At 38.7% G+C, this 24,645-nt stretch overlaps 1 protein-coding gene across 1 annotated transcript in view; it reads left to right on the top strand.

Moving 5' to 3' along the window:
• The window catches only part of THSD7B (thrombospondin type 1 domain containing 7B), a 797,103-nt gene that overhangs the window by 249,302 nt on the left and 523,156 nt on the right, over nucleotides 1-24,645 (top strand). The window contains exon 5 of the mRNA XM_027768766.1: nucleotides 19,102-19,257. Coding sequence (XP_027624567.1) covers nucleotides 19,102-19,257 — 156 coding nt within the window. The remainder of the gene's footprint in view (nucleotides 1-19,101; nucleotides 19,258-24,645) is intronic.

Below are 24,645 nucleotides of genomic sequence, written 5' to 3' on the forward strand. Positions count from 1 at the left end.
CCAGTCAGTGGGCCAGGACTTTGGGAAGCGGGAGAGTTCGAAATCTCTCCAGACTGTCCTTTTGATTGATGCAGATTCTGCATTTGCTATCACAATCCATTGTGAGATCTTCTAGGAAGGCCACGATAGTAGAAATACTCTTGCTGAAACTCTGCCATTAGCAACTTCTTCCTTTGTCCTAAGAAATCTCTTTAAATAAGAGTATCCCCAGTTAAAGGCTAACACATTATGTCAAATATATTATGATGTTTAATGTCAAGGCTGGTATATTGTCAATTACTTTAGTGAGACTATGTCTGTTTTTAATTTTTACTTTTTCGAATCAGTTTTTACTCATGCAAGAAATATGTTATTTAACAAATACATAGACTATGCAGTGCAAAGAATTTAAAAATTATTTTATGCCTGCCCCTAAAATCTCAAGGATAATCATTGTAAATGAATTCATATACATACTTCTTGGTCTAATTTTGTGCATGTACTACACAGACACATGGGCACGACACAAAAACATACACCGCAAACTTTTGCCTAAATGTGCATAAAGTACATTTTTCTAAAAACCGCCTTTGCCACTTTATTTTTCTATGTCAGCACACAATAAATATTCCTAATTATAATTAAAACTAACATCCATGATCTTAATTCAATCATTTCCCTTTAAAAGGGGAACTTTTAATTATCATAACAAATAATGTATAGGAAGACATCCAGCTATCCTTGAATGCTGATGAGGAGGACATCTTTCTATACCTTTGTTAAATGTTACATGTCAGAATTTTAATGTGATTCCTAGAAACAGAATTATTGGATGTGTGCATTTCACATTTTTATAGATACTGCCAACATTTCTTCCAAAAATGCAGTGCCGTTTAAACTTTATTAACTGTCCAAACATGCTAGTTCCTTCATTTCCTTGCCAGTCCTATAATTTTTTATTTTTTGCAATTTTTACCACCTGAATAAATGAGAACTGCAATTTCACTGTTTAAAGTTCATTTCTAAGATCATTTTTTGACAATTCATTAATACGACAAATATTTATTGAGCATCCATTACATGCTAGGAACTGTTTTAGACACTTGGAGTATAGTAATGCACAATGCAGTCATAATAGTCCTTTTTGTCATATTTATATAATAATGAGGAGAGAAAAAAAAGGAAAATCTAGCAAATGATAAATATTAAAGGCTGATAGTTGCTATGTGAAAGAACAAGGCTGGCTAAAAGAAGAAAAATGAAGGGATGGGAGTGTTCACTGCTTTAGCAAGGAAGTCAGAAAATTTCTTTCTCAAGAAGCAGTACTTGAGAGACTTAAGTGAAGTGAGGGAGAGAACTATACCTCCTTTCTTACTTAAGTATAAAGGGTCTTCAAAAAGGTCATGGAAAATTAATATTATGATAAAACTATGTATGTAATTCAAAATATTTTGCCCCTATATAAACCTATACTTTGGGGCCAGCTGATTGCTTGCTGATTAAGATGCTGTACTCCCACATGGCCATTGGTGGTTCAAGTCCCGGGCCTTTTTGACAGAAAAATCATACGAGGGGTGTGTGTGTGTGTGCCCAACTTCCCAGGAGGAGAATGGAGAAGGGATTGTAATGGTGACCATTCTCCCTGGGGGCTGATTTCTCACTTTTTGTCTCACTATTAAAAATGAGTATGTGTACCCTATTGCAAACACCTAAATAAACAGACAAGACAGACAGACAGACAAACCCATACTTCATTTCCATTTCCCAAGATGCTTTGAAGTCTTCTGGTATGGAAGTCAGTGCAGTGCTCTGGAAAGAGTTTCAGGCAGAGGGGAAAGAAGCACAAAGTCCTAAGGCTGTATCCTGCTTGAAATGTTCCCCAAGGCAGCAGAGTGTCTCATATGGCATGTGGGCAGAGGAGAGGCAGGCAGTGGGTCTGAGAGTTAGCCTAGGATCAGGACCAGATGATGCAAAGATGTGTTGGCCAAAGCAAGAGTTTGGAAGTCAGTGTAGTATGATGATATACCATATTTTTCTGAGCATTATCAAGTCACCAGCCCTTTGGTGAATCAGGACATGGCAATGTAAGTGATAAACTTGGGGAAGGTGTTAAGAGGTGCATTGTCTGGAGGGAATTTATAAGCAAACCAATCAGAAAAAAGTGGATAACAGATTACGAGTTGACAAGGAGTCTGACTGAGGGGATGCATGTGGTTTTGAAGAGGTGACACAGAGATGAATCAGTTGTATATTCTGACTGGTGCTAGTTACACAAATCTACACAGCTGACAGAACTGCGTAAAAACACAAACACATGCACCTCACACACATGCACATGGATTTATTTATTGGTGCCTACAGAAAGGACAGTTTATTATCATTATTATTATTTTAGTTTTGCAGAGGGCACTTAATGCTCACTGGACAAAGAAAGAGAGGAAAGCACCCTCCATGGGGAATGGGCATGTCAAAATCCCTTCTTCTCCATCTCTCCCTCCTTTTATAATTTTGGGCATGCGTGCATATGCACCTGGCATGTTTCTCAAGCCACCAAATCTGGACTCAACCATACAGTTGGTCAAGTGGGTCAACCTGCCCTAACCACTATACCACTGGCTGGCCCAAGGGCTGATTATTAGTAACTGTTTTGTCTTCAGAGAGCAAGAGCGGGGGACAGAGTGGATATTAGTAGTTTACTACTTTTATTCCAATTAAAGTTCAGCTGACATGTCTTACATGACAATGATTGGTGTTAAGGAAGTATTTTTCAGAATATTTCCTTTTGTGAACTTTATTCTTTCCATTTAAAATTACACTGCTTGGGAACCAGCAGTTAGCATAATGGCTATGTCACTGGACTCCCACGTAGTCGACCATGGTTCGTGTCCTGGACCCGGTGGCTTAAAACTCACACCGGGCACATGTGCGTGCGTGCCCAAGATCCCAATAGGAGAATGGAGGAGAAGGGATTGCGGTGTGACCATCCCCCCTGGGGAGTGATTTCTTGCTTTCTGTCTCTATGTCTCTCTCTGTCTGGCGAACACACATGCCCTATAGCAAAAATCTCTCCAAAAATAAAAATAAATAAAATTACACTGCTTATTGCTAGGAGGTTACAAAAGGCAGGTGGCTTAATATGGGTACTTTCACACTGTTTCTACTGATATTTTTGGACTTTGATATCATTAATAAATAAGTTTCACACACTGATCTTTAATGCATGCCTCTGATAACCTTGCTTGTAGTTCCACTAGCCATTTCTCATTCTGTGCATTGATAATTTATGTCTAATATGGGTAATCCTAGACCACAAGAATCTGTTACTGATTAGCTCTTCCATCTGTTGGTTTTCATCAGTGTAGTATCTTTTTTCCCCCCTTTTAAACCATTATCACATGATTAAAAAAAAAGTATCTCTAATGTATCTCCTGTTTTTCTTTTTAAGTTATTAATTAACTTTAAAACAATGCATAGGAATCTGTGATGAAAGGCGTGGCTTCTAAGGACTGGGAAAAGGGATCCTAGTGTGATGCATCCTTTTCAAGGGTGCTTCTCTCTTTTTCTCTCTCACTCGTGACTACACACATGTTCTCTATCATTGATGAAAAATAATAAATTTTAAAAAGAAGCAACAAATGAACTTTTAAGCCAACCTGACTCTGCAGGTACTAATTCTAATTCTAATTCTCCTTCTCCTCCTTCTCTTCCTTCTCCTCCTTTTCCTCCTCCTTCTTCTTCTCCTTCTCCTCCTCCTCCTCTTCCTTCTCCTCCTCCTTCTCCTTCTTTCTTCTTCTTCTTTCTTCTTTCTTTTTTCTTGTTGTGTTGTTGTTGTTGTTATAGAGCATGTGTGCTCTCCAGAGAAAGCAGAGAGAAACAGTGAGAGGGAGAGAAAATATCACCCCCTAGGAGGATGATCACACCACAATCCCATCTCCTCCATTCTCATTTTGGGATTTTAGGGCACAGTCACATGTGTCTGGTATGATTTTCAAGCCTCAGGGTCTAGCAATTGAACCATGCAGTCAGCCATGTGGGATCCAGCACTTAACTTCCACATAACCTCTGATGGCCCCAGGTACTGATTCTTTAAGATTAAGTGGGCCACAGGCAGCATAAACAGAATCATATAAATAAGGCCACTTCTGGGTAGATGTATTAGAAAAAAATGCCTTTCTGGTCATAAACTAGAGGGCACTGTTTGGTGAGAAGAAGATGGGCTGGATTTTAGCCCTACTTTCTCCCTTGGCGAGGTGAACTTTTGTAGGCTCAAACCTGTACAACCACATGTGGGACCCAAGATATCAGGATTTTCAGGCATCTTCATACTTTTTCAAATATACATCACACACACTCTTACCTCCTTTTTTTAGTATCTTGGTTAGAATTGAGTTCATATAATGATATTAATTCATTGTGTTTATTTAGTATTTGTTAATGGCTTACTATCTGTTTTGTCAATATTAGAAAGGCTAGAGTTAAAATGATGAAAGTAGGGGTGGTGCAGAAATAAAAGACAGTGGTGCAGAAATAAAACACAGCACTCTGTAAGGCTTACTCACATGGAAAGGTTATTGGTTCACATCCAGAGACCTCCTTGAGTATGTCAGGCACATGATTCCCATGACCCAGGGCTAATTGGGGCCCGCTGGAATTAGATCAGGGTGTCAAGACCCTAGAGAGATGTTATTTCTTTTGCTTATGGAAGAAGTACATAAACTTAAACAACTGGTGGGTAAACAGAGTTTTTGTCCTTTTGGACACTATTACATAAAGGGTTTAATTCAATATATATGTTATGATTTAAATAGTTACTCAGTTTATACTGCTTTCTATTGTAGGTAGGGGATTTATTTCAAACTACTTATTGAAAAAGTCTGCCCTGTATTTTTTTTTAAATTTTTTTATTTACTTTCTTTTTTCTTTTTCTTTTCTTTTACTTGTTGTTTTGCTTGTGTTCTCTCTCTCTCTCTTCTAGGTGATAGACACTTGACTAGCTCGAAACACACTAATAATGACTTTCTGGTAGAGTTAAATGATCTAGTTTTAACACGATTTTTGAAACCTAATTAGGAAGAAGAAATGACATTTCATGGAAAAGAACAACATCATCTAAAAAATCACAGAGGCTTTGAATAGTGTGAAGTATAGGAACGATTGGGATTTTACAAGATTGGCCAACAACTTTATTTTGTATCTTTTATTTAGTTGTTTATTTCACTGGAGGAAGTATAAATGAGCAACACAAGGACAGGGCGGTCTTGGCTGTTTCTTACACTGTCTATTAATCTTGTACAATCACATGACAGTTTAGGAGTTGATTTTACCATTTGTCAAAATAGGTATTTTATATCGTAAGATCTCTTCCATTCTGAGATGTAGAGAGAGAGCAGTTTTGGAAGGGAGAGAGTATTCTATGTTAGCTACTATTTTCTGTAGGATCTGGCAATTTACTCTTTGAGATAGGAAGCTTCCTTAGGCCATGCAAGTATCAACTCAGAGAACACGGTTAAAAATGTAGCAGTTATGTCAGATTTTTATTATGACAGATATAAAATAATTAAATGATTCTAGATGAAAGTATCTCATATAATGAGATAATCAATGTAAAACAGAGAGGCCAAAGTTGGTTTTGCCTGGTGGCCTGTAAGATGTGGTCTTATCTTCATTCTCAGAATAAGACATATATCTGAAAGCAGGAATACTTGTAATAAAATGCTATTTAAATTCCATTGGGCTAAATTAGAGGGAAATTGGATGTAAGATGGTCTTGGATAGGTAATACCAATGGTTTTCAGATGAAGTGCTTCATAACTGTCTATAACCATTGTATAGGGAAGTCCGGAAGGCTCTCTGACTTTTGTGCCAAACTGAAAGTATGTGTTTTAAAGAGACCTTTGCTATAGCGCACATGTGCTCACCAGAGACACAGAGAGAACCAGAGATAGAAAGTGAGAAATCCCCTCCCGGGGGTTGGCCATAACTTAATCCCTTCTCCTCCATCTTCTTGGACTTTTGGGCATGTATTTACATGCACCCAGTATGAGTTTTAAGCCTCCAGGTCTGGGAATCAAACCATGGTTCACTATGTAGGAGTCCAGTGACTTAACTATTACACAATTTGCTGGTCCCCAAATTGAATATTTTAACTATAAGATTTTTGATCTGCTAATGGTCTAAAAATTATTTTTAGAATCCATGACTATTGAGTCCAGCAGGTGGCGTGGTGGTTAAAGGCACTAGACTCCCACATGACCAACCGTGGTTCAAGTCCTGGACCTAGTGGCTTGCTTTCTCACTTTCCCTGTCTCTCTTTCTCTCCCCCCCCCCCCAATCACTGACCAAGCTTTAAAATAATAGTAATAATAATAATAATAGTAATATAAAAAATAAAGTTAATAGAGACCAGCAATTAGCATAATGGCTATGTTGCTGAACTCCCATGTAGCCGACAATGTGGTTCGAGACCCAGACCTGGTAGCTTAAACTTATGGCAGGCGCATGTGCACGTGTGCCCAAGATCCCGAGAAGAGAATGGAGGAGAAGGGATTGCGGTATGGCCATCCCCCCTGGGGGATGATTTCTTGCTTTCTATTTCTGTCTCTGTCTTTCTGGTGAGCACACGTGCCCTATAGCAAAATCCTCTCCATAAATAAATAAATAAATAATGTTAATAAAATAATTCTTCAAAAATCCATGAGTATTATTTCTTCCCAGAATTATTAGCCAGGATATGCATGTCTTATCTTTCTTAAAAAACTTTTCAAAATTTATGGTAGAGCATTGCATGTTAATGAGAGAGAGAAAGAGAGAGAGAGAGAGAGGGTCAGGCAAAGTAAGAGAGAGAGAGAAAGAGAGAGAGGAGCACCCTCTACAGCATTTGATCATGACACAACCCCCTTCTTTTGGTCCTCCAGCCTGTTAGACCTTGGGCATGTGTGCATGTGCTAAACATGTTTGAGACTTACCAGACCAAGGATTCAAACCTTTGTCACCATGTAGGATCCACTTGTTGAGCCTGCAGCCATGGAAATGTGCAACGACTCAAGGAGTTTCTTTGCCTTGAAGAATCTAACATGGCAGCAAAGATGAAAAATTGGCTTCAAACTGCCTAGGTTCAAGTCTTGCCTCTGCCATTTACAAATGATAGGAACTGGTCATTATGGGAGTTTAGATTTATTCCATTTTTTCCCTGGACTGATTGATCCCCTTCTTAGACATCTTGGTGGTCCCCATTCCTGGAAGTTCCCATATTAATGCAAAAATTAGTGTAGACACCTGATTGGCATATCCTTGACTGAGCTAATATGCAGTATATTCACAGTGAGAAGATTCCTTTGTATGTTGCAAAGATGTACAGTGATAGATTATAAATATTGAATAAAGCAAACAGAAATAAATTTAAAAAGAAAAATCAACAAATTATAGAAACTTGGGCAGATTATTTTCAACTTCTGTTTTCTTGTAGAAGTTGAAGATACCAATAGTATTGACACCATAAAATTGTTTCACTAATTCAATTAGATTATACTTGTAAATTGTTTAGTCTATGATATATACCTTAGGCCATATGTTCTCAGTAGGAGTGATTTTACTCCCAATAAGATAAAAATTGATTCGTAAGAGGAAATAAAATTCTTGGACTTTTTAATATATACATTAGAAATATACATACTATATATGTAGATATATATGTAGATATATATTGGGTTGTCAGAAAACTCATGATATATTTTCATAGGTTTTTCTGTGCAAAAATGAGTCATGAATTTTCTCGTGACTCAATAGTATATTTACAGTGCTAAAATACCATATGAGAGGGAGAAACAATTAGAGAGAATTGCTTATGGAGACCCCTTAAGGAGAGAATAAGGAGATACAGGTGAGAAACACTGTGTAATCTATTTGTTTTTAAATTTTTTTAACATATGTTTTATACATTTAATCAGTATATATCATTCTAGCATGCAAAATAAATTTCCAGCATGGATACACTGAATATTAGTCCAGTTAAAGATATTATTGTGCATGTTATCAACAGAAAATTATCAACAGATAATTTTCCATTTTGGTGTACCTTAAATATTTTTTTTCTTTTTATCCCCTTGATTCCCTTCCTCTCACCCTCTTCCATTTCCCATTCTCCTCCCACACTGGCTCTAAGATCTACAGTTGTCCTCCCTGTTATTATACCTTCTAATCTTTGTATAGATATTTGGTATGTACTGAGTGGGGACATACAGTACCTCTCTTTCTTAGCCTGGCTTGCTTCACTTAGCAGTAAATTTTCTATATTCATTCACTTTCTAACAAGTGCAGGGGCTTATCATATTTAATGGCTTAGTAGGATTAGTATATGTGCCATACTTTTCCAATCCGTTCATCTGCTCATGGACATTTGGTTGGCTCCATATCTTAGCAATTGTACATAATGCCACAATGTACATGGATGTGCAAGTACTTTTCCAACTGAGTGTATTTTTATCGTTGGGGCAGATACTCAGCTCATGAAATTGCTGGATCATATGGTAGTTCTATTTGTAGGAACCTCTGTATTGTTTTTCACAGTGGCTGTACAAATTTTCATTCCCACTAATAGTGTAGGAGATTTCCCTTTCACCACAGCCTTGCCAAAACTTTCAATTTTTAATTTTTTAAATCTTTGCCATTTTGACTGGAGTTAGATGGTATATCACTGTGGTTTTGATTTGTATCTCCCTTATGGTAAAGGATGTTGAGCATTTTTTGACTGTTTTTTGACTGTTTATATGTCTTCTTTAGAGAGTTGTCTGTTCTGATCATTTGCCCATCTTCAATTGGGTTTATCATTTTGTGGAGAGTAAGCTGCTTAAATTCCCTGTATATTTTGGTTATCAGTCCCTTATCTGAGGCATAGTTTGCAAATATATTCCCCCATTCTGATAGTCACTGATTCACTTTAATTATTGTTTCTTTTATTGTGCAGAACTATTTTAACCTAATGTAGTGCCACTTGTCTATTTTTGAGATTATTACCTGTGCTTTGGGTATTCCGATTTAAGTTCTTTCTTACCCTGATGTTTCCAAGAGTTTTCCCTGGGTTATCCATCAGTAGTATTTGTTTCACTGAAGCTCAGTTACTGAAAGTTTGCCTATTTCATGCCGACAATTGTAGACTTTCAGCTTAATAGTTTGTTTTTTTTTGTTTTGTTTTTAAATGATAGTGTTTGGTCAATGTGCTTTTTCAAAGCATTCTCTGTTAAATATTCAGAAGATTGACTTCCCAACAAGCTAATCAGAAAGATTTTCAAAAGGTATAAATTCTTATGTACTCTCTGCCACCCGATTTCCAATTCTGACCCAGTGCTGCTGATGTGGGTCTAGGTTAGGTTCTATTTATTTGCACAGGTTGAAAACTACTAGTTCAGAATATTGGTTTGACATTGTGAAAATGTAGACAAAATAGGATTTATATAATATATGAGTGGGTCTTGGAGGAAGGAGCTTTCATCCATTTTTGCAGTATAGAGATTACGATTTACAATTTCCTTTTACTTGTAAAAATTTATTATGCAGTACTTCATAACAGAAGAATGAACTATTCTGCACTTTTAAAATTATCACTTGAGGTTCCATTCCAGTCACTTAGGGCTCTCGTGACTCTCCACAGCCTTCCTTTGAAGTTATCTTAACTTCTTTACTAAAAATGATTTACAAACTTAAAGTGGTATATACATTAACAAGGGCATCAGTTATAATGAAGCCTTCATTTTCCCTCCCTTTAAAAACAAGGTTGTGTACATATTTATTTTAGAGACACATTGTTCTTTCTTGAACTTCTAAAATAATCATCACACATATTCCTCTTTTTTTTTTTCTCTTTTAGAAAGAGCTTTAAGTTTTGGGGTTTGGGATTTGGTGTGGTGGTCTTGGAGGTCTACATGATTTTAAAGAATATTAATTTTATCTTTTTTTATTAATTTTTTCTAAATTTTTCTATTTAGGTATTCCCAGGTTGAAATACCTATTTTCAAAACCAGCATAGGTCAAGATCTGTCTTGTTTGGTTTTCCCTTGAGGTACTAACAGGGCATCTTGTGCCTAAAACTGAAATCTGGGAGGACTGGGTTTGTGTCCTCTTTCCGCTTTCTCCCCACTTGTTCACGTTTCCTCTTCTCTAAAACATCCCTGTCTTAGTTGTATTTATATATTTTCAAATATCCTTCTTCCTTTCCATTCTTACCTATTGACCTTAGGGACATTTTGCAGTTACCTCTATTCTTTGTCAGTTGATAAGGTGTAGAATTTGCCTAGTGGTAATATTTGAACCTGGTTGAATGTGAGCTTTGTACCCAGTGCTGCCACTACCCCAGTTTCAAAGCTACCTTGACTACTTTTTAACTCATTTAATTGTACTTTAAGCAAAACTTAAGAGGAGGGTTCCTTATAGTTAATTCTTTACACAGTCCTAGAAATGGCCCCCAAAGTAAAATTTTAAATAAAAATAGTCATTATAGCTAATTTCCATAAAAATACTCACCTATCCCCTTCACTTCCTTTAAAACACTTAACCTTCCCTAAGGTTTGTCTTTTCTTGTCAAAATTTATAAAGCCCATTTTTTTCTTTTTTTAACGTAACCTCACTTAATTTTTTTTTTTGCAATAGACACAGTATTCACTTATTTTTTTCCTGACTATTGCTGTGATGGTAGATGTTTTTATGGCAAATAAAGATCATAGCATAAATATCAGGGTAAAGGATATGGACTTCTAAGAGCCTTGGAGCTCAATTTGTCACTTATTAGACTTGTCATTTTAAACAAATAATTTATCCACAGTTATATATACAATGGGAAAGATCATTGTACTTCAGAGTGGTTGTGATAATTAAATAAGAAATTGCACTTAACTCAGTACCTAGACCCCATTGGTTTTTCAATGAGTATTAGCTAATATTACTAACATTTTCCAGTTACATAGTACTTGTGGACATTCCTGAGAAGATGTGTTCTCGTTTAGCTCATCATTGTTTTGATGGGCAAATGAATTCCAGGTTGCAAAGAGCAGAGCTGAGAATAAGACAACTATTGGACTAAAACCCTTTAAAAAGCTGTTCTTCACGACATTGCATATTTTCATCATTGACATCACTGGAATAACTATGTTTTTATTTTTTCTTTTTAACCTGCTTTTCTGTCTTTTCACTTTGTCTTCTCTTCTGAACACTTCCTCATCTCTTACTATCTCCTTTCCCTTCTCTCTCATCAATAATTGCATTTATAACTTTGCAATGTGTAAAAGATGCCATTTAGGTCAGCTTTTGTTCTTTTCATCGCCCTCTAAACTCCTTTTTTAGCTCTTAGCTAAGAGTCGAAAAAACAATGAGAAAGAAACTTTCAAAAGAATAACAGAGGAGAAGATAAATGATACTAGAAATAGGTTAACATAGGGCCTATGATTCTATATTTCTTCCTTATGTAATTGTTGGCTGGTGATTCCAATTAGTTTTTACAATCGTATGCATGCTTCGCTTATTTTTCCTTTGTTTATCGTCTTGAGTATTACTTTTCCATTTTTGTCCACCGTGTTGTTATTCTGTAACATTAAGAAAATCACCACTTGGTAGGTATTTTCTTGTTGGCTATATAAAATAAATGAAATTTGAAAGACTTCTTGACATGTGGCCCAATTTTATGTAATTATTTCTAATTGCAGGAATTATTTTTAGATATTAAATACACTTTACATACACACAGATTCTCGCGCCAAATTGTGTTGCATGGTAATTTGCCAAGAGAGTCACAATATGGCTGAAATTAAGCTTTATTAGGTGTAATAGGATGGGATGTGATTTACATCTTTAAGCTGCCTGTAAGTGCTAGAAGAAAGATTTGCTTGTATTTTATCTATTAAGTTAAAAGAATGATACATTATTTTGCAAGTCCCCATGGCAAAGGGCAACTAAAATAATACATGAAGCTTCTTGAAGGAAAATAGCTTTATGGTTAAAATTGTAATACTGTTTATCTTTTCCCCTTCCACCATTTGACTCCTTCAGTCTGGAGAAGAGACCTATTTATTTGAGCAGTAGGTGGATTGAGTTTCTGCCAAGTCAGTGTACTCCCTAAATTAATATGTCAGAGGCAATACTGTTTCTCAAAAATCATTTAGAAAGCAGCACTTTTACATAAGTAGGGTCTTTCATTAGTTTTGAATTGAATTTGAGCAATTTCTGTTTCTATTGTGGCTGTTTCTAAGAGTGCCCAAGGAATGAGGGAATCTTAAATCCTTGACTGAGAATTTTCTTTCAAATTTAGAGTCCCTCATTGTATTTAGAAAACTAAGATAAAATGTAACTTCTTTGTCTAATTTCTTTGTGGAAGTTGATGTTACTCTAGAAACTAAATGGCCTAAGTAAAAACAACTGCAAATAGAATGTTTTAGTTGTATGGTTACTTAAGAAAGGTAGAAAACAGGCAAAATAATCCAGGTTTTGGGAGTTCCCAAGAAGTGATAATGCCTTTACTTTCTTTTCATCTCCACCTCTTTAAAAATGCAAGTTAAGGGGCTAGCAGGTTAGGATTGTGGTTAAGGTACTAGACTCCCACATAGCTCACCATGGTTTGTATCCAGCAGCTTGAAGTTCACACCCAGCACCTGTGAGTGTGTGCCCAAAATCCTGGGAAGAGAATGTAGGAGAAGGGATTGGGCATGGCCACCCCAGGGGAATTTCTTACTTTCCCTCTCTGTTTCCCTATGACAAAACCTAAATTAAAAAAAAAAAAAAAAAAAAAAAAAAGCCAAGTGAAACAAAAAAAATGGTGTTTTGTGACTAATTCCTTGACCATCTTCAAGATACTTCTTTTTGTTCTAAGGAAAGGAAAACTTCATTATGCCACAGTAAACTTACCACAAACATTTTCTGAATTTTGAAACATTGATTTTTAATCCAATAGTAGATACAATTAAAAAGTAAGAAATCCTCATTGATTCCTTATTGGCATTAAGGGTCTTTACTCCTGTAATAGTATTTTTTAACTTTAAATAAAATATAACTCACTTTGTATAAACAAGGGAGGGATGCAGAATTATGACTTAGAATTAATTTTTAAAGTTTGTTCATCTATTTCTTTTTTAATTTTTTATTTCATTTTCTTTTATACATTCAATCACATTATTTGTCTTACAAAATGGATATTCCAACAGGTGAACATCTCTCCCCAACACAGTTGACAAAACCACAAAACATCCTCAACAGACAATACCACACCTCCCTGTGACATCAATATTTTGCCTCCCTATTTTTCTTCTAAATGTTCTTTATTTCTTTGGGAGGAGGCAGAGAGAGAGGGATAGGAACCCCACCAGCCCACCTGTAACCCCAATAATCCACCCCCACCCCAAGTCACCCTGTATTATGGGCATACATGCATGCCCAGTGTCCACAGGGTGACCCTAAGACATGGCCCTGGGACCGCTCCTTGTGCGCACAGCATCTCAGAATCTTCTGTACTGCTGTGTCACCAACTGTCCCTGAATATTATTATGTCATTTCATTTTTATATCTTTTTGAGAAGTTAAAATGCATCAAAATTTAGTTCTTATAAAATGGGCATTAGTAGAGGTGGGGAATAATACATGCTTATTAACTCTTCGGTAATTCAACTTATTTCTGTGTTAATTCAAATTAATTTGGATTAGAACTTGATTTAATTTCAAAAGATAAAGTGTGAAGGTACTCATTTTTCTTTACGATGGCAGTCACATGCTCATGATCATGCCAGCATTTTTTTCTTCTTAATTACAATTCATTTTGATTGAATTTGTATGCTCATCTGAAGTCACCTTGTCATTAAGGAAAATCAGGGACTTTGTTCAAATCTAGATTTAAGAACCAGTTTTCGTAGTATTAAATACATCACCTACCCAGTATATTTTCCCCACTGTTAATTAACATTCTGTTCATGGAGTAATTCATTATTTAAGGCGACTTTGCAATCATTAGTAGCAGACTTCAACATTTCTTGTAAGGCAGGTCAATTTAATAATTATATATTGCAAATGAAAGATTCCAGGTTAGGGACCAAAATATCAGAAATATTAATTACTATTGCATATGTGCAATCACTTATACTACTGTAATATATTCCTTAGCGTTTTAGAATGATGCTGCTCCATAGTGATCTGAATTTATCTGAGTTATTAGTTATTCAGGTTCATTAACACTTTGTGGCCATGAGACATCTCTGCGGGGACTAGCATTGCTATTTACAGAGCTGAATGGCTTATAAGATCTTGGGTAATTGCTTATCTGTCAGGCAGTTGGTCAGTGCAGGTGTGGAAGAAGGCTCCAGGGTGAGATGATTTGATAGGCAGCTGGAGAGTGAGACAAGCACAGATCCACACTGAATAGGTATACTGTTAGAGCAGGGCCCTGTGTTAGAGAAGACAGAGTTAGGTAATAGCAATAAAATTGTTTGAGGCAGTAGTTCCTTCCTTCCTTCCTTCCTTCCTTTCTTTCTTTTTTGGAGAGGTTTTTGCTATAGGGCATGTGCACTTGCCAGAAAGACAGAGAGAGACAGAGAGACAGAAAGTGAGAAATCACCCCCCAGGGGAGATGGCCACGCCACAATCCCTTCTCCTCCATTCTCCTCTCGGGATCTTGGGTACACACTGATATGTGCCTGGCATGAGTTTTAAGCCACCGGGTCTGGGATTCGAACTACATGGGAGTCCATCCACATAGCCATTATGCTAACTGCTGGTCCTAAGTTAGTAGTTTCAAAGCAAAGAGTGCAAACACCATGGCTGCAATTTGGCCAAGAAAAATGAAGATTTGACTACGAGTAGAATGCACAGAACATCCAAATCCTGGTGACCCAAGTAAAGTCTATAGCACCCACTCCTGATTTTATTGTAATGTGAATAACTATGAGTAGAATAAATAAATAGTCATTTGAAGTGGAGCAAATTTTGGCCTCCCTACTTCCTTTTTGGTGGAGATGGTCTGGGAAGAAGGTTTGAGTTTCATAGTAGCCACGAAAGAGGGGAAGAATTTGGACGTTGTTTAAAGGTTTAAGGGGTTAAAGGGGTAAAGTTGTATAAAGAGCCTTCAGGATTCATGGAACTTGGATCTGTTGTGTCACCACCAGTTCAGCTCACTATTATTCATAAACAAAATATCCTTGGTACAAATGACCTCATCTGTCCTGTCTGATGCTTTGATTTCATGAAAGAAAAACCAAAAAGGGTAAGTGGAGGAGAGTTGGCCCCCTGGGATAAGACTCAGGTCTTGCTCATTTGCTATGTGAACTTAAAGCAAAAACCTGATGTCATTGGAACTTAGTTTCACAGTAAAATTGATGAATTAAACTAAATTAGCCCTAACATTCCCTCTACTTGTAACAGTCAATAGGCCAAGAAATACCATGTGTTCCCTCTTCTCAGGAAGATGACTCTCTAAGTGGTCTGAAGCTGAAGAGTGCTTTGTGACTCATGATTTATTTGTAGAGCAAATTTAACTCATGTGAGGGGTAGGAGGTCTTTGATAGAGATGGGCTGACCTAAGCGCTTTGATTCAGTGCCTAAATGAAGCATCTTAGACGTGTCACCAGGGACTGCAAAGATTTACTGATATGGATCAAGAGCTACTGTCCATCAAAGCAGCGGGTGCTGAAGAGATGTTGACCACTCTGACAAATGGCCTCACTCCTATCCCTGGAGCTGCGACATGCCACTTAGTGGTCCCTAGAGAAGTCCCTCTCTGTTTTTTCTCAGCATACAATAATCCTCCCTCCTTTCAAATCTTAAGAGTACCATTAGCTCTAATGTCCAACAATCCTCAGTTGGCAGTATTTGTCATCCCAGTTTTAGTATATGTGCTGCCAAAGAGAGCGTAATAGTTAAGAATTAAAGGGAACTTCTGGGGACGGACCATACAAAACCCACTCATCTTCAGACACCCTCCAAAAATAAGCCAAATAAACAGGTATGTATAAATGCAATGCCCTTGACAAATGTAACTTCAGAAAGTTTCTTAGTCTCTTTCCAACTACAGGGACACAGGAACCCATCCTATATGGATGTTCTGGGAGCTTCAGATAAGATCCAAATGAGTACAGGCCTACTGTGTGTGGGAGTTCCTTGTAGATTGAGTAGTTCAAATTACAGGGCCCAGTGTCAAGTTCAGAGGTGGTGGCAGCAGCTTTCACCTGAGTCTTGGAGCTGCGAGGTTTGGGGTACCTTCTTTGCAGTGTTCATTAGCCTGTCTGGTGTTGGAGGGAGACAGCCATGGTATGGGAAAAGGAGGTGGCAGTATAGCATTTCAGGCTTGTTGGGGCTCATGGACTCATGTAGGATTGGTATCAACTCACATTGCACCATGGACTCCAGAGAGCAGGGACCTTATCTGCTGTGCTCACATTGTGGCTTCAGTACCTAACACAATGCTAACATGTGATGGGCAGTGGGCTCACTGCATTCTGGTCCCCAACTTGTCTGAGTCCAGTGAGATAGAACATCCTCACATGCAACAAGTTACATAAAACAGATTGCCCCAGGCTTCATGGTAACCTAGTCCCACGAGACGCCAAAAGCTGTTTGGGGAAGATGGAATCTCAATTGTACATGCCCCATGTACAGAACAGGTGAAAGGCCTTGGAAATTAGCCCATGCTGGGTTTTATATTTTGGGGGCTATGAAACATGCTGGGCTCAAACACTGAATGACATCTTATCTAGGGGAGATTGGAATAGAGCCTGAACTGTTCCAGCCAGCTCCTCCCTTATCTCAGGTTGTGGGTTCCCAGCACATTCTACAGTTATTCTTGAAAACTACAAGCAAGAAAGGAGAACTGGGTTGTCCAAGATCAACTGGAGAACTGTCTTGCACATGGAAAGCACTTAATCAGTGGGGTTGAATGACCAATGACAAGGCCACTTAGGGCTGAAATTGGGTGTGGACTTGAACCAAGCTGCTGGGATTGCAACCCCAGCTTCACTCTTCACTAGCTGAGAGTGTGGGCACATGAGTTGACATTTTTGTGCTTCAGTGTCCTCATTTAAAAGTTAAGGATAATAATAATACATAACACAAAGGGAAGTTGTGCAGATGAAATGAATTACTGTTTACAAGATGATTATAACCAGTGCCCAACGTGCATTGTAGACGTTTCTTAAATAATTAGATTAATCCGTTTATATGCCTCACTTCCTTTTCTATTATTACAAGATTTTGTTTTGGAAATTAAAGTTGGAGCTTGTAAGAAACTGTACTAACATGCAAGGACCCAAAGACACTTCTGCCTGGAGACCTCCAGCTGTGCAGCTTTCTATTACATGATGTGCTGACTCTCCTCCCCATCGACCCTGTTACTGTGCTTCTTGGCTTGTCCTTTTAGACTGAGAGCTCCGTGGAAGCAGATACCAATGAGCTCTTCATTTCGATAGAAGCACAGTGGTTTGGAATGAATGCATGATTCACTCAACGAATTACTAGCTTGCGTGCCTTGTCTTCCTCAGTCTTGGGGAGTAAATCACAAGCTCTTTCCCCATCTCTCAGTAGTCTTTACTCATGATGCATCAGTCTCATATGCACATTCCCAGTTCTGGTCACTCCAGCCTCATCCCATGGTTGTCATCCTCAGGACAATCTTTGTTTGATCACCACCTCGCCTCAGCCTCCCAGGGTGGCCCCTTTTGTTTCCCCTAATATTTGTTTTCTCTTCTCTTTCTTCCTCTGTCCCCTCCCCATGGCTTGCAAACTTTAACATTTACGCTGGTAATCTTATTTTGCCCTTGCATTTTTTTAAAATAGGTCAAATCCTTTTGGTAAACTAGAAGAATTAATTGCAAATAAAGCATTATTATTTTCTTTTTTAACTTCTTTTTTTCATTTGCTCTCATAAGCTGCTAAAGCTGCATTATTATTAATTAGACACAGTTTAGTCCCCGTGGGTTGCAACTATTTTCACAGCATTATTGTCCTGATGTTACTGTTGTTTGGTCTATCTTCAAAGTTATGCTGGTCAGAGCTGCAGTTTATTGTCACTTTAACCAGATTTGACTTTTATACATATGAAAACAGTGGGGCACAAAGTAGAGGATGTGACTCTCAGTGTTTTCATAGCCGTCTATACCCCTCCCCTGAGATATTTCTAATCTGCCCATTGGATGAAAATGACATATAGGAAACAATTTAGGCAGTAGCACAGGTCAGTCCATTAGGTAAACTCTTCTGAAAATAAACCACTTGCTGTAAAACTCTGAATTCTCCCAGATCTTAGCATGGAGTACTTTGTGTAATAATAATTAGTTATGCATTTGTCTACTCTTTAAGTGTGTCATTGTTCAGGTATTGCTGGTCTAGCTCCTATTATAATCTCCATAAGGATCAAAATCATGTCTTCACCTTCTTTGCTCTGTTCTCCTGGTGTCCAGAAAGAGTCTGCACACAGAGGACATTTGGCGAATGCCCCTGATGCACAGAGGGCCACTGCATCCTCAGTGACCCAGCTCTGGCCTTGCCCTTGCTTGTTGCACGCACATACCAGGAAGAGTTAGAAGTGTCTAGTTCCATCTTTCCCCAGGAGAAGCCTTGGGCGTCCAGGTAACCTCACTAATGAAACTGATTTGCAGGGGCTCTGCAGTCACAGATCTTGATTTTTCTTCTTTTTCTAGGAACCATTTTTCTTCAGTGTCTTCGCCAGCTCCACCCCTCAGGGGAGTCACAGCAGTAGATTGGTTATGCTAAACACTCCACCTCAGGGGTTCGATTTTGATTTTTTCACAGCAATCCAGTCATTTATACAGTCAAGATAGACTCCACTTGAAACTTCACAAAGCCATTTAATTTTTTAAAAATCATAACCCTAGATCATTTGTATCTGTGTTATTTCCAGTTTTCTCTTGGATTCCCAGAACCGACTCTGTGAAGCAAGAATCTTAAATGTATGCCCTTTCCTGGCCTTCTTTACATTTCCTCACCCAAAATGCTAACAACGTGTAGCAAAGCAATGTAGATTAGGGTACGTGATACTTTGCATATGCTTTTTTTAAGCACCCAAACTGGCATGGCCAAGGAGGCACACAAAGAATGCTAGGGATGTGCAGAGAAGGTGACATGGGCTGTTTCTTGTTTTGTTTTTCAGTCTCTAGGCCTGTGGAAAAGACACTGTGCCTGGGACCTGCCCCTTCAGCCTCTCAGCTCTGCAACGTTCCTTGCTCAACAGACTGCATAGTGTCCACCTGGTCTGCCTGGGGCCTGTGTGTCCATGAAAACTGCCACGATCCTCAGGGGAGGAAAGGTGAGTGCCTTGTTTGTGTGTGCTCCATTTACTTCCAGTGTACACATGTTTGCTCTGCTGGCTGAGTGGCTGATTATGCCTGCTTAAGACAATATTTGTAAAATTTAGATAACCAGCTCAAGTCTGACAGCATTTGGTTGTTAGGAAGGTGACTGGGGATGTTTCTGTGCAGCACAGAACCTGACCTTGATCGACCTTCCCACTAGCTGATGAAGTAACTATTACACTATCTGGTGACACTTGATTATTTATTTGTAATGGCTATACTGACTATACTATCTGGTGTAACTTGATTATTTATTTGTAATGGCTATACTGAAGAGATCGGACATGATTTCTTACACCACATCAGAGGCTATGTTGGTTAATTTTATTTATTTTTAGATATCCACATTTAACATTTTATGTTTCAGATTTTCACCAAGGGCATTATGTATATTGCATACTTCTTGATGTCCTGCTTACACTGAAATCTTCAACCTTTATGTACTTGTATAATTTTGCAGCCCTCTGAGGTCTTGTTTTCTTTAGTTTGTAGTCAAAATAAACATCCCATTGTCAAAAGCTCATTTTCAGTTGCATCTTGCTTTTGCATTCATTAGCCCTTATTTTTTTATTGATATTGGGTCTCTTAGATGACTGTGCTAAAAATAAATAATGCCTTTACTAACAGAAATGAAATCCAGAGATATTCCAGAAGGCAACTGGTGTTTGCCCTAGTGTAATCCTCGTTACTGCACATGGAGAAGGAACACGGGGTTGAGCATGCGGTGCTGCGTCACTGCTGTTTCCCGGTCCCTGGTCACAGTTTAGGTCGCATTCACTTGAAAACTCACATGTCAATAATCCCAGGGATACTCACATGCACACGTGTGCATGTCCAGGTTCACACGTTCCAGACTTTTCTCTCTGTTCTGCCTCTTGTTCTACGGCAGAAGACGATGTCTGTTGAATCTATGGCAGGAAGATGTTAACTTTCATCCTTCTATTAAATCGCAGGAGTCTGGATCTCAGTGGAACCTACAGGAGTCTGGTCTGTTTCTTTATTTGATTTATAACAAGAATGTCCCCCAGGCCAGTTCAGATTATGGACAGAAATAAGTTTCTATTAATTCTAATACCCACTTTTCAGCCTTGTGGTCCACATGTGTACAGACAGACTTTTAAGTCCCGTTTAGTTGCATAGGAGGCCTCCTGGTTGACTTACATGTTGACGGAACCAGTTCACCACTGTGCCACCTGTGCCTCTCTATTTCAGGTCGCTGTGGCTTTAGCTGTCTCTGCTGGCACAGTGTAGCAGCATGGAGTGCTGTCTTATTTGCCTTTGAAGCTGGAAAAACCCATGCCAGGCCACTCCAGGCCAAGGGGGCCTAGTATCATTTGGGACTCTTTTTGTAATAGGTAACAGGGACCCAATTCATCCTGACTTAAGCCAAACAAAGAGAATTTATTAGTTCTTATATTACAGCTGAAAATAGAAGAGCAAGCAGTACTGCTTATAAAAATGTGAATGAGGTCAATGAATATCAGTGATGTTTTCTCTATTTTTCTCTGCCTTTACAATTCCCTCTCTCTCCGTAACTTTGATTTGTATTAGGTTCAGTTTAAGGTAGAGCCTTTTCATAATGTCAGCATTAGTTTTCCTTTCATATGGTGAATAATGTAGAAAGAAGACAACATTCCCAATATTCTAAGAAGAGTTCTGGAATTGAATCATGGTGGCTGCTTTGTGTCACGTGCTCATCCTTGAACCAATCACTCTGACTGGGGGTGTGAGACCCAAGTAGCCAGGTGACCACCCCTGGAGTCCAGAGAAGTACAGCTGCATTCAAGCCTCCCAGACTGAGACAGGAGAAAGGGTGACTCCCTCAAGGGAGAATGTTAGTACGAGAAGGTAGGAGTACTTCTGGAGATCACATTAATAGATAAGTATTAAATATATGGTTTCCCTTTTGTTCCTGACCATAAATTCTGTAAAACTGCTCTTTTGACTTTGATTTCAATTTTTCTTTTCCATGTAACTCAAAAATGGTCTGTGGAACTCATTTGGAAAACTCACAACATTCTGACCCCTCCAATTGCCTCATTTCTAGCTTGTTTCTTTGCCACACCTCATCCTCATTGACTCCAGTTTCTCTACTGTATAAGTCAACTCATAGAAATACAATTCGGGCCATCATTTACTAGACACCACCTGTAGCAGGTTGAATTGTGTCCCCCCAAAAGATGTACTTAAATCCTCACTCCCAGTACATATAAATGTGCTGTAGTTTGGAAATAGGGTCATTGCAAGTGTAATCAAGTTGATATAAGGTCATACAAGATCATAGTAGGTCTTTTTTTAGTGACTTTGTCCTTATCGAAAGGGAGGAATTTGGATACAGAGACATTGTCCATGGAGGACACACAGAAGACAAAAGGAGAGCCCCATATGCTTATGGAGGCAGACACTGGGAGTGACACCTCTGTAAGCCAAGCAAGGCTAAGGCTTCCCAGTAACCACCAGAAGCTGGAAGAGAGGCCTGGGACAAGTCTTTCTCTAGAGCTTTTGGAGGAAACATGTCCCTCTGACACCTTGATTTGGGGCTTCTGGGCTCCAGGACTATAAGGTCTACATTTCTGTTGTTTTAAGTCACCTAGTTTGTGGTACTTTTAAATGGCAGCCTTGAGAAAGTAATACACCACCATTTTGGCATCCACATTTAGGCTCAGCAAGGATAAAATACTTCCTAAAATATCCAGTTCACAGTGTAAAGATGTGAAACCATATATGTCTGCAATCTCATGGTGATTTAATAATGGTGAAGTCAACACTAAGAGCTTGGCTTCCCATCTCCTCCGTTCAGTGCCCCTTTGAACACTAGACTTTTTTAGTTTGATTTCCTTCCTAAACCTAAAGAAGTTTGGATCAAGCACAAGCCCAGCTCTGAGATGAGGAGCCATCTACCTGTTGTACACCACATCAGACAGCGTGAATCTGGAGAGCTGATTGTTGAACCGATGTAGGAGATAGGAGGAGGGAGGTTGGAGGGTGTGTTAGTGCTGGTGTATTGCCATTGAAAGAAGAGAAAACTGTGACTGTAGTTGTGAGAGGAAAAGAGGGGGTATGCTGAGGACAGCTTCAGTGTAGCAGGTAACAAGGGTGTGTGTTTTCTTTCTCCTACAACTTCTTTCCAGAGAGAAGCTGAGTCTTTGGGGCTGAGGAAAAGGATAAAGGCAAGAGACTCTCCTGTCTGAAGGTGGCAAGTCCCCATAGCTTCCTGTGAAGTTTAGGGCCATGATGGGATTGATAAAAATTAGCCTCAGTTTTATTGGGCTAACCCTGAGGCCAAACGACTTATCCTGGGTACTGAGTAATCATAGCCAGAGAGACTGGAAGTCTAAGTGATTGCTATTCAGGCCTGGGAGTTTGATGTTTCAAAAATGCTTCCCTGGAGCAGAGAGAATTTTGATTTTTAAGGTCTTGCTAAACCTGCCAGGACCACCTGCCTTAATCCCTCTAGGGAAGAATAAAAGATTGAGTTTCTCCTCTAGGGAAATGATTCTGCGCTTACAAGGAGTACAAGTGTGTTATGATGATGCTAAGTAATCTTCTTGTTATTTCTTGCAATTTGTGAACATGAGGGCTGAGATCCCCTCATTGTCAGCCTCTGTCCCATGGTCTACTGTGAATTCTGTCAAAATCCCAGAGTTGCACAATTTACTGTGGTTTAGCATTGAAGCATCTGAGTATATGGGCTAATGCATTAAGCATTGCAAAACTGGGACCTTAATGGGAATCCTCAGCTTTACATTTGAATCCCCTACTCCGAAGAAATGAACCCACTAAGAGAAGTCCGGGACATTCATACTTTCCTGGGTATTTTATAGTCTTTTGAAAGATATACACACTCAGGCCACTTCTAAGGCCTGAAGGTTAAGAGAGCTGAATCCCACATGACTGATTCTGTGATCTGAGTACCGGGCTTGGAGGCTTGAGAATGTGTGTGCATGACCCAAATCCTGAAAGGAGACAGAGATGGAGAAGGGATTAAGGCCACCCACTCCCCTTTCTTTCTCTCTGTCTCTCTCTGGTGAGTGCATGTGCCCTCTAGTGCAACACACACATAAACACACACACACACACACACACACACACACGGAGTCACACACTCACACAAAGAAAAAAAGAAAAGTAGAAGATTTGGGGTAACACAGGTGAAGCACAGCAAGAAAGTATGTGGAACACTGGAATTATTCTTCCTCCTCACTAATCTTGTTCCCAGTCACCATGTTGTTGCTTTGATACATTTCCCTTCTTCACTTAAAGCAAAAAAAACCCAAAAACCAAAAAACAAACAAACAACAACAACAAAAAAAAAACAGTAGAAAGGAACAGGACATGTTTTATTACTCAGTGTAAGAAATTAGTTATTATGGAAATTATTTTTATATGACTATTATTATTAGATACCCTTCAGCTAGAAATCGTCTAAGGTTGTGACTGTCAGCTCTGCAGAGTACATTAGGAAACCCGCCAGTGTACACAGCTTCTGCACCCTTCCGTCGCAGCGGTGACAGGCCGACAAGGGAACAGTGCTCAGCAGGCTGGTGCTTGTCAAGCGAAGCTAGGGCGCTTTTCATAGGAATTTAAATTGGACCAGGTTTTATCATTTGTTGCTTTATCTCTCAGACACTTCCAGAGACTTATAATTAGATGTCTTTGAAAGAGAAGTAGCCTGGAAAAGATGATGATGAAGAGACTTTACACATAGATGTGATGCACTTTTTAAAAAATTCTTTTTGATACATAAACATACTGTTATATGACACTTTGTCCCTTTCAGGCATATCCTAGAAAGACTATCTTCCTACAGAGTTGTTCTAAAAGAAATTTGATGTAGGCTTCTCTATATGGTGTCACAGGAGGCAGTTACTTCCGTGGTAGGACTCCCTCCTCCGGTACTGTCTCACCCTCAGTCATACCACTGAAGGGCCTAAGAATCCCCATAGGCAAAGATATTTTGAAACTAAGGATCTATAAGTATTTTTTGAAGACCATCTTTCATGCCTTGAAACTAATTTAGATAGCAGGCTAACGCTGGAAAATACTGACATGATTTTTGATCTTCATATAACAATGGAGAAATTTCTATTTCCCATCCTTCTTTGCTAGATAAGCTCCATCCTTAATGCGAAGTCTATTAAGTCATTTTTCTTCATCACAAATAACATACATGGTAAGAGACATTTCTTTTTCCTTTTTTAGTGTCTGTGTGTGTTGGGGATTGTGGGGTGTCGAGCCTGCTTCTTCTAAGCATTGAGCATTCTCATGCTGACATTGCCCTATCAATGCTTCTTTTTATTTTCTGTATGCACAACAGGCTGTGAACTAATAATGATACTATA

Source organism: Tupaia chinensis, unplaced genomic scaffold, assembly GCF_000334495.1.
Source record: "Tupaia chinensis unplaced genomic scaffold, TupChi_1.0 Scaffold147433_1, whole genome shotgun sequence".
Classification (NCBI taxonomy): Eukaryota; Metazoa; Chordata; class Mammalia; order Scandentia; family Tupaiidae; genus Tupaia; species Tupaia belangeri.